We start from the raw sequence: 10983 nt of genomic DNA, 5'->3' as shown, positions 1-10983 counted from the left end.
CGCAGGAAAGGTTTTACCCACTAATAAAAGCTTGCTGGCAGGCTTGCAATTTGAATTTGGTGGCAAAGCGCTTCTGGTGGCAAAGAATTTCTGGTCCAGACCAGGCGCATCAGAGCATCGGTAAATGTCTGACAAGGCCCAGGAGCACCCGCAAGCGTGCGAGGGCAGCATGGATGCATTAACTGTACTCGAGCACCACAGGGAAGCCAGGACCACATGGCATCCAATAGGGGGGACAGGACAGAGTTAGAAAGGACCGGGAGCAGTTACTAGCAGGGCTGTGGAGTCAGCACTAGTTTTGGCTGGAGTTGGAAAAAATTTACAGATTCCAGCTAAAAAAAAAAAAATCTGCGGGATCGCAGCTGACTCATTACCTCCGGCCCCAGACTCAGTGATGCGAGTGGCAGCGCTATCCCTGCAGCGCTCCCGCTCACATCGTCAAGAACCCTGACAGTCAGGAACGTATATTTACATAACTGATGTGAAGGGGTTAACTTCCAAAAGGCCCAGGGCACAATACAAGGGATTACAGAGAACAGCCATCAGAAAACGCTAAGTTTTAAAAAATAAATAAAATGGGAACAAGAGGGCTTTCAACCTCTGTTTCTATTCATTGCTATCATGGGGGATGGCTAAAGTATTTTCAGAAGAAAAATGGATTCTTTATGATAAGAGCAATAGGGCAATGGGGCTAGTTATGGTAAAAATGGCCTGGAAGGATTCCTGGCGATATACAGCTTAAACATTAGATCTGGGACAAGGGTTGCTGATCAAGGGATTTAGTCTGATTTCCTCCTTGACCTCAAATCTGGCATTCTCCCTAAAGGGGGGAAAATTAGCTTCTACCTCAATGTTTTCTGGCTTCCTCTAGAACACTACTGTTGGCTGAACTGGGTGGATCATTTTAGCCTTACAAACTAAATAGCTGGTTTAAGTGTGCAACAACTCTATATACCAAGCAAGTGGTAGTCAGTTATTTCTGCAATATATAATACAAGCAGTGGAGTTTGACTAATGTTATGCTGCAAGACTAGTGACGTGCAACTGGCCAATTTACATTAAGTAGAGAAACAAAACAGGCAAGAAGCAGCATCTCATGTGATACTGCTATTGTAAAGGTAAAATAGGCGGACAGATTCAGTGTTCACCTTCAAGCTCCTTGGGCTTTATGCACATCACCCCAAAGAGGTCACAGTACATAGTATGTAGAAACCAGCTCAGGAAGGTACACAGTAGATCTTTTAACAGCTGCAGGAAGGCTGGAAGGGACAATGCAGACTGGATGCTCCCTAGAAAGGGGCCCATGAGAGTAATGCAGTCCTACTGTAACCTGTCTGCACACCTATATGATGAAGGGAATTTCCAACACATGTTATACATGCACCTATGTGCTACTTAAAGGGAACCATTCACCCCGTGGCCCCCGGCAGAAACTGACATACAGTGACATAAAGGTCAATATACTTACCACATCGCTCCCGGTCCCGTCCCAGATCCAGTTGTTGACACGGAGAAATCGCCGATTCTTCTTCTCCAGCCCATTATGGTAATGAGCTGAGATGAGTCCAACGTCCATAGGAAACGACGGACGAGTCCAACTTATTCATGAGGTCCTCTTCTCGTCGCCGCCCATCCACGCCGCTGCGATGGTCTCGTCACCTCTTCTGCGCCTGCGCGGTAAACAGGAAACGTGTTCGAGCCAATCGGCGCACGCGCAGTAAACAGTGAAGCTGCGGAGCGGCTTCAAATGTGAACTGCGCATGCGCCGAAAACGACTGTCACGGCGCCTGCACGGGATCTGGCGAGAAGAAAGAAGACGAGGAGGAAGAGGACCTGTCGTCAATCAAGTGTCGGAGGCGGGGAGAAGGCTGGACTTCGGACCCGGCGGCGCTCATTACCATAATGGGCGCGAGAACAAGAATAGTCGATTTCTCCGTGTCAACAACGGGCTTCGGGACGGGACCGGGAGCGATGTGGTAAGTATATTGACCTTTATGTCACTATGTCAGTTTCTGACGGGGGCCCCGGGGTGAATGGTTCCCTTTAAGTAAATTCATTCACTTTGAGATTGCATAGTCTATGGGCAGTGCTGACACTGTGGTACTTCAATTGCATTATTTTACATTAGCATGCTAGAATATTGTTCCAATGTATCAGCCAGTTTCAAATAGATTTGGCCTTGTATTGTCAGATGTATTAAAGGTGTCAATAAGGTGTATTAAGTATTAATAAAAAGAAACCCATGGCAGGCCTTGTTTATTATGATGGCCAAGTATTTAAAAAAAAATACAATGTTTTCCAAACATTCCTTCAGAAATCTTTATTTTCAACCAACAAGCAAACTGGAGATGGTCTGTAGAACAGTGCTATGTAGATTGAACAGGCATCTGAAAAAAAAAAAAAAAAAAATGGAGAAACTCAGGTTAACAAATACAGATAAAACAGAACACTGACACAATGGTCCTCTTTAATAGGTACCTGATGTTCTTGATGTTGCAGTGACATCAGGCCACTATTGGACATTGTGGGCAAAACCACAACTAAACACAAGCAGTGTCTAAAAAAATGCTTAAAGTGTCACTGTCGTGAAATTTTTTTTTTGCAGAAATCAATAGTCCAGGCGATTTTAAGAAACTTTGTAATTGGGTTTATTATCCGAAAAATGCATTTTTATCATGAAAAAGCAGTTTGAAGCTCTCCCCCCTGTCTTCATTGTTCTCCTATGGAGAGAGCTAAAGAAAAGACCAAAACAGGACAACAAAGAGTTAATCTACAAATCCCTCACCCGTTATCTGTTCTGACCATCACCAGTGACCTGTCTGAGCTCGGATTACAGCTGTCACCCCAGCTCCATGCCTGTAATCCTCTGTTATCTGCTTTCTGCTGCCGGCTAACTCCCTCCTTCCTCCTCCCCCCTCCCCTCTCACTAGAGCAGATAGGGTATGTCTCCTGCAACAAGTCACAATTTTCAGATTTTTCAGAGTGGATGAAAAAGAGGAAGGAGGGGGGGGACCTGGGAAAAGGCTTTTTACATGCAGATAATGGCAGACTTGGCTAATAAACCCAATTACAAAGTTTCTTAAAATCGCCTGGACTATTGATTTCTGCAAAAAAAAAAAATACGACAGTGACTCTTTAAGTATTGACACACTTAAAAGTCCCCTATTAACATTTTAATCCCTGCTTGTACTACTGGTTAATAGTAAAAAGCTACTGTCAAAGGGGTTTTCCCATATGGACAGGCTGTGTCCTCTGCCACAGGATACAGCATCAGATCTCAACAGGGTCCCCTCTCATTTTTCTTAAAAATAGACAATTCAGTAATAAAATGTTATACACCACTGGTGCTGCTGTAAATATTAAATAGGTTTCTTTTACCTCCACTGCTTCCAAGACAACACATCAGCAGGCCCTGCCGGCTCAGCTAAACTCAAGCCAAGAACTCCACAGCAGCCTATGATTTCCTAAGTCCTGCTCCTGTACATCCTAGGAAGCAGTGGTGTATCAGAATTTTCTGCAGTAGGAGCTGCAGGGGGATCAGCAGAATAGGTTTTTTAATTTCTCAGAATACTCCTTTAATATGGCATAAAGGTATAAGGTTAAGTATGGAGTGACGTTTCAACCAAACAGATGCATTTTAGTCTTGAGACATTTTAAAATAATGAATCTAAGGCTATGATCACATCATATTTAGGATATATGCCATAACAATGACAATTTACCAGTCACTAAAAGGACACTTTAGAGAGACAAGTAGTCGAAAACCAGTTATAGAGGCAAGCTTAAGGAAAACTGACAATTAGACAGAACCTGTAGTGGCAAAGTCTTATACTTTAGCACTGCCGACAAAGGTTTACATATGCTACTGTGTGGTTACACAGTAGCATATTTTAGAAGTACACATCAGGGAATACACAACTTATAGGACCAACTGCAATATGAACAGAGCTTAAGGATACTATTACACGGAACGATAATCGGCCGAATTGGCCCGATTCGGCCGATTATCGCTACGTGTAATAAATGCAACGATCAGCCGATGACAACGATATAGGTTAGACCCTATTTTCGTCGGGCGCCGACTGCGCACCGCTGCGTGTAATAGCGGTGCGTGGCCGGCGACTAACGATTACATTACCCATCCACGTTCCAGGGCTGCTCCTGGGGTACCGTGCGCGCTCTAGCTTCACAGAGGCCTGTCAGCTGATAGGCCGCTCAGCCAATCACAGGCCGCAGCGGTCCCGGCCTGTGATTGGCTGAGCGGCCTACCAGCTGACAGGCCGCTGTGAAGCTAGAGCGCGCACGGTACCCCAGGAGCAGCCCTGGAACGTGGATGGGTAATGTATGCCAGTTTAGCAAGGGCTGCAAGGACATCGGTAACTATGTCCTTGCAGCTCTTGTCAAACAATTGTCGGGCCGTGTAATAGGCACAGTAAACGAGCAACGATCTAGCAGATCGATGCTCATTTACAGGTATTATCGGGCCCTGCTCGGCCCGTGTAATACCACCCTAAGGCCAACAGGAAGAACTTCAAAATGTACTGTATTTTCCTGCATATAAGACTACTTTTTAACCCAGAAAAATCATCTTGAAAGTCAGGGGTTGTCTTAATACGCTGGGTGTCTTCTTATAGGGCAGGTGATTAGAAACTTCAGGACTGGAGAATTTGCGGTTGACATATACAGTGGGGGGAGCTCAAGAACATCTGCATCTCTGCCATATGCGGTGACCGTATAAAGGGCAGTGCAAGCTGCAGGCATCCGGGGTATATTAAAAAAAAAAAATAAACATACGGCAGAGTGGCGCTGTGCCTGGAAAAACACACCTCGTTCACCTGTCTGGCCCGCCTTTCTTCTCTGCCTTTCAGATCTTGCTGCAGTCTTGATTTTTTATTTTAATTTTTTTTTAATAATTTTGGTGTCTGTTGGGACAGTAGAGGGGTAGTCTTATACAGCAGGAATGTCAGGGGTCATCTTATATGCCCAGTCTTATACGCTGGAAAAACAGCTAGTCTGAAATCCATCACACCATTCCTTACTCTACAGTTTAAATGAACAAAACACTGACCAAGGAAATAAAAAGTATACCGAAACATAAGTTCCAGATGCATAAGTGAAGCAGGTTTTGCTTTACAACATAGTGGAGAGAAAAAAAAAAAAAAAAAAAAAAAAGATACAATCTTACAACTGCGTAGTAAAGACCAAAGGGCACTTAATTCATGACCCTATGAATGTGTTTCTAGTGACCACAACTGTTCAATCACAGTAAGGCTAATGTCAAAGCAGTTTGAGTCAAGCCCTGGAGTGGATCCAGCATGAAGGAGAACTACAAGTCCTTTGTCTATTCCTCTTGAATCCTGCAAAATCTATAACCAAAACCTTTACATCTCAATTTCTGGGGTCATGAGGACCTTACCTTAGGGGTAAGTTAGCGCAGCCTTCTAGCTTCACGTTCAGATTCCAAAAGTGTCAGGACATCCCCTTCTCTAACAGGTCCTTTCACATTTCTAATAATTGAACGATTGCTGTCATCCATAAATTCTACACGGACCTAAAGAAAAAATTTTAAACAGACTTTAAATCAAAACATACCAAAGAAAATCCTTGCAGTAGCTATGCAAACTCCTTAAAACAAGCAGCTCAGCTATTGTTGGTATGCCATAAATGCTCTAGATGGCAATATCCCTTTATAACAGTTTAAAGTGACTGTACCACCAGGCCCAAGCTGAAGCACTGGAGGCGGGCCTGGGCCTGGTGGTACAGTCACTTTAAGCCGGTATGGTCAATAGTTTTGAGTAGTTTGTTTCGAGTACCAAATCACCACAGAGGCTTGTTGCCAAGTGCTTTACACTCTGCAGGAGACCATCTCAACAATTGTGACAATTAGAGATGAGCGAACCGGCCGAGGTATGGGTTCGTATGAACCTGAACTCTCGGCTTCTGATTGCTGCTGTCTGCCTGCTCCATGGAGAGGGTGGATACAGCCTGAGGACTGAAGTGCTTAGCTAAAAGCTTTTTACACAGTCCATGTTGGGCCATGTAAAGGGACAATTAGAGCTTTTCTTGGATTTAAAAAAACAAAAAAACAAAAAAAAAAAAAAAAACACATGAGATCTGCTAAAACGCAACTTAAAAGGGAACCAATCACCAGAAAAACGCATATAGAGCTTTTGAAATGTGCTGTTAGAGCACACAGCACACTTGCCACACGTGTTTCCGTAGCCTCCGTGCCTTCCCCGTGTAAGCCGCAAAGTAACTTTATAAAACTGGCGCCCTGTATGCTAATTACCTGAGGTATTCACCTGGGCGGTGTTCTGCTAGCAGGTAGTCACGGTCCCCTGGGCGTTCTTCCACTGTAATCACGCCCCTCTGGGCGTGATTCAAATGGCCGAGTAGCTGTGACATTCTGATGCCGGATGCCGCCGCACATGCGCCGTGCAGCCGCTTCCATTACGGCGGTACTGCGCCTGTGCAGAATAGCCTCGAATAGCCTGTTAGCCGGAGTTCGAGGCTATTCTGCACAGGCGCAGTGCAACCGGAATGGAAGCGGCTGCACTGCGCATGTGCGGCGGCGTCCGGCATCAGTACGTAAGCGCGCCGACGTTGGGCACGGCGCGCTCCCGAGTGACGCCACAGCCACTCTGCCATTTGAATCACGCCCAGAGAGGCGTGATTACAGCGGAAGAACGCCCAGGGGACCGTGACTACCTGCTAGCCGAACACCGCCCAGGTGACTACCTCAGGTAATTAGCATACAGGGCGCCAGTTTTATAAAGTTACTTTGCGGCTTACACGGAGAAGGCACGGAGGCTATGGAAACACGTGTGGCAAGTGTGCTGTGTGCTCTAACAGCACATTTCAAAAGCTCTATATGCATTTTTCCAGTGATTGGTTCCCTTTAATGGTCAGGATAAAAATGGAACTAAACACACCTTAGTGCACCCTAAACAATGTTGAAACCACCCTGCCTAATGGCCCTATAACACCAAGCGATTATCGGACGATTTGTGTAATCAGTGTTAAAAGTCAACGATCAGCCCAACATTAGCAACGTCAGCTGATCCTTGTTTTTCATGTTGAAAAACAAGGATGGTCTGCTAGACGTCACTTTGTATAACAGCAGCAGCGGCCATTTCTTATGGACTCCCGCAGACCCACGCACTTACCCGCCCGCTGTCGGCGCGTGTGATAGCGCCAGCAGCGAGCGGGGAATGAGGAGACAGGTGCACACAATCTGCAGGATTATCCCTGCCCTCAACCTGGTCTGCCCCTGGCCTGGGATAGATCGACACAGGGGACAGGAAATTAAAGTTGTTATCCAGCGCTACAAAAACATGGCCACTTTCCCCCTACTGTTGTCTCCAGTTTGGGTAGGGTTTTGAAACCAAGTCCCATTGAAGTAAATGGAGCTTAAATTGCAAACCACACTTGAACTGGAGACAACAGTAGAAGGAAAAGTGGCCATGTTTTTGTAGCGCTGGATAACCCCTTTAAAGGGAACCAATCACCGGAAAAACGCATATAGAGCTTTTGAAATGTGCTGTTAGAGCACACAGCACACTTGCCACACGTGTTTCCATAGCCTCCGTGCCTTCCCCGTGTAAGCCGCAAAGTAACTTTATAAAACTGGCGCCCTGTATGCTAATTACCTGAGGTAGTCACCTGGGCGGTGTTCGGCTAGCAGGTAGTCACTGTCCCCTGGGCGTTCTACCGCTGTAATCACGCCCCTCTGGGCGTGATTCAAATGGCCGAGTAGCTGTGACATTCTGATGCCGGACGCCGCCGCACATGCGCAGTGCAGCCGCTTCCATTCCGGCGGTACTGCGCCTGTGCAGAATAGCCTCGAATAGCCTGTTAGCCGGAGTTCGAGGCTATTCTGCACAGGCGCAGTCCAACCGGAATGAAAGCGGCTGCACTGCGCATGTGCGGCGGCGTCCGGCATCAGTACGTAAGCGCGCCGACGTTGGGCACGGCGCGCTCCCGAGTGACGCCACAGCCACTCAGCCATTTGAATCACGCCCAGAGGGGCGTGATTACAGCGGAAGAACGCCCAGGGGACCGTGACTACCTGCTAGCCGAACACCGCCCAGGTGACTACCTCAGGTAATTAGCATACAGGGCGCCAGTTTTATAAAGTTACTTTGCGGCTTACACGGGGAAGGCACGGAGGCTATGGAAACACGTGTGGCAAGTGTGCTGTGTGCTCTAACAGCACATATCAAAAGCTCTATATGCTTTTTTCCAGTGATTGGTTCCCTTTAAGGCTCATACTGAGTAAAATAGGCAGAATTCTGTCTGCCTCTGTGTCATAGCATCTCTATGGGAGAGTGCGCGCTCCTCCGCTGCTCTCCCCTCAAAGTAGTGACATGTCACTTCTGTGTGCAGAGTGGCTACAGTGGAGAAGCATGCGCTCTCCCATAGAGATGCTATGACACAGAGGCAGGTGGAATTCTGCAGCAGAGTTCAGCTGTGGAATTCTGCTTACTTTACTCAGTGTAAACAGCCTTAAAAAAAATGCAACAACTGTCACAGACTAGCAATTAGTGTACAATGATCCCTACCACACAAAGTAATGGGATCCCCAATGCACAATGTATTGGAATGAGCTCAGGTGTATAGATCCCTATAACTTGTTTCAATTTTCATCTTGAATATTAAAAGTTGTTTGAATTCTGGATCAGTACCCTGATAGATTGTTGAAGCCAAAGCCAGGAACGGATTTGGAAAGGAGAAATCAGTCTTTCCTTTATGACCTGTTCTCTGTTACATAGTTAAAGTGACTGTACCACCAGGCCCAGGCTGAAGCACTGGAGGCGGGCTGACCCACCCTTAGTGGGAAGAAACTCCAGCCCCTCCATGACATGACTCCATTAGAATCAATGGAACTATCATAGAGGGGCGGGGGTTTTCTCCCACTAAGGGCAGGTCAGACTGCCTCTAGTGCTTCTACCTGGGCCTGGTGGTACAGTCACTTTAATACGGTTGGAAAAAGACATGTCCATAAAGTTCCACCAAGGAGTGTTTATAGCCTGTTCCTGGTTTTGGCTTTGACTTTGAAACTGTCAGAATTATTGGTCAGTTATTTGCATGTGTAAATGCAGTGTAAGGCTAGGTTCACACTGCGTTTTCAGCATCCGTTTAACGGATCCGTTTTTTTTAACGTCCAGAAAAATAGGGTCAGCAACGTTTTTTGTCCGTTTTGGTCCGTCAAAAAAAACAGATCCTTTTTTTTATAATGGAAGTCAATGGAAAAACGGAGGCACACAAATGAATCCGTTTTTTGCAATCCGTTTTTTGCAAAAAACGGATGCGTTAAACGGATGCTGAAAACGCAGTGTGAACCTAGCCTAAGGGTAGCTTCACACGTACCGTATCGCTGCGTTTTTACATGCGAGTTTTGATTTTCACATGAAAATCAAAACTCGCATGTAAAAAAAAATAATAAAAAATCACACCAAACACGCAGCGATACAGTACGTGTGAAGCTACCCTAAGCCAGGAACACTGACATATCATAATGCACTGTTAGGTTTCTATTGAATTCACTGTGGGTCTGTACAACAAATGAAGCCTTTTTAATGCTTAGATTTGTAAGAGTCCACAGGGATGAGACACTGCCTGATAAATGACTCACTCAGTGATACTGCTGCAGAGAACGCACCAAACCTGCACACTGAATAAAGACTTCCCAAAAATAGGACAAGAGGCTGAAGGAAGAAAGCTACCCTTATTCTCAACATCCATTGTACTATAGGAACATAACAGCTGCTTAGCGTCTAATCAGCTGGTAGTTTCCCATTCACTTGATGAGAATTAAAAGTTTAATTATTTTATGGGAGATGGGAATTGTAGTTTAGGGCTAGTTCACACTGAGCAAACGTGGTGGAATTCTGCGGCAGAACTCTCCCTGCCTCAATGTCAAACAGCATCTCTATGGGAGGGCTCACACGCCTCCGCTCAAGGAATTGACATTGACCACATTTACTTAGTGTGAACATACCCTTAGTGTATTAAACACCACAGACACTTCTGCTCACCACTGACATTGTGTCCTACCTGGGCAGCTCCTATAATGGATCAGCACAAGTTTCGTACACTAATTCCGTTGGGATTTGCTGAGCTCCATGTAATGGTATCTCCGGTAAGCATGGCATAGGATGGGCAGCCACCCTGGAGGCCCCCACAAGCCTGCCACTTGGCTCTCCAGAGTCCAGCCCATCTAAGAGGGCAGACATGCTAGGTTACCATGAATCCATCCCCAGTGACATGGCCGACTCCATCAGCAGCACTGAGCGGGCCGCCCCCCTCCCGCCTGCCCGCGGAGCCTCACCTGAGTACACTGCCCCTGGGAGCCGGTCCTTCCCAGAACTTTGGTCACCTAGAAGGAAAAGCACAGCCGTCAGCATGGTAGCGATGTCATACAGCCGACAGTAACCGCACAGGGACTAGAAGCCGCATGGAGCGTACAGGACCGACCAAGAGCGGGCGGCCAACAGACTGCTCACACAGAGGCGAAGGCTTCTACATGACGGCTGTCCCGCCCGCTAACAGCCGCCCTTCTATCGCGATCACAGGGGCAGCCACACACGTAGCATATACGTTACCCGAGCAAGCTTGATGGGTTGCACGCGGCTGGCGTCCATAGCTAAAGGAGCTGTAGGCCCAAAAAGAGGATCACGTGCGCAGGCAGCGCCTTTTTATAGGGCGGGGTGGAGAGCGGAAGTGTCGTCATAACGCGCCCCTCGCGACCCATTGAGGCTGAACAGAAGACTATTATCAGCTAAGGGGCGGATGGCTTTTAATCACACGATTCCAATGTTTAGTTTATATCGCGTTTCTTTAGAATTAGTCACAATCTTGGCTGGCATAGCTAGGCCGTGTTCCCAAAAGCGTCCAGCTGTATAACACCTCCATGTTTGAGGAGACCAGAGTAGTACGCTATAGTAAAGGACTATGCACAGACCCAGGGACTAATACAGGGCC

At 46.6% G+C, this 10983-nt stretch overlaps 1 protein-coding gene across 1 annotated transcript; it reads right to left on the bottom strand.

Annotated features, from left to right (window-relative positions):
• Positions 1 to 2305: 2305 nt before the first annotated feature.
• Positions 2306 to 10713, bottom strand: RPS28 (ribosomal protein S28). The gene is made up of 4 exons (XM_069962621.1): positions 10605 to 10713; positions 10331 to 10378; positions 5417 to 5551; positions 2306 to 2387 (listed from the first exon to the last, which is right to left on the bottom strand). The coding sequence occupies exons 1-3, from the start codon at positions 10641 to 10643 to the stop codon at positions 5429 to 5431; spliced, it is 210 nt and encodes a 69-aa protein (XP_069818722.1). The 5' UTR covers positions 10644 to 10713; the 3' UTR covers positions 2306 to 2387; positions 5417 to 5428.
• Between the last annotated feature and the right edge of the window lie 270 nt (positions 10714 to 10983).

The sequence above is a fragment of the Dendropsophus ebraccatus genome, chromosome 3, assembly GCF_027789765.1.
Source record: "Dendropsophus ebraccatus isolate aDenEbr1 chromosome 3, aDenEbr1.pat, whole genome shotgun sequence".
In the NCBI taxonomy this organism is placed as follows: domain Eukaryota; kingdom Metazoa; phylum Chordata; class Amphibia; order Anura; family Hylidae; genus Dendropsophus; species Dendropsophus ebraccatus.
This window is presented reverse-complemented; position numbering and strand designations above follow the sequence as displayed.

Excerpts from the sequence above, each read along its gene's own strand:
- RPS28 (XM_069962621.1), bottom strand. The coding sequence starts at position 10,643 with ATGGACGCCAGCCGCGTGCAACCCATCAAGCTTGCTCGG. Across the intron at positions 10,379-10,604 it reads AACCCATCAAGCTTGCTCGG|GTGACCAAAGTTCTGGGAAG; the intron begins GTAACGTATATG and ends TTTTCCTTCTAG. Across the intron at positions 5,552-10,330 it reads CCCAGGGGCAGTGTACTCAG|GTCCGTGTAGAATTTATGGA; the intron begins GTGAGGCTCCGC and ends TTTTTTCTTTAG.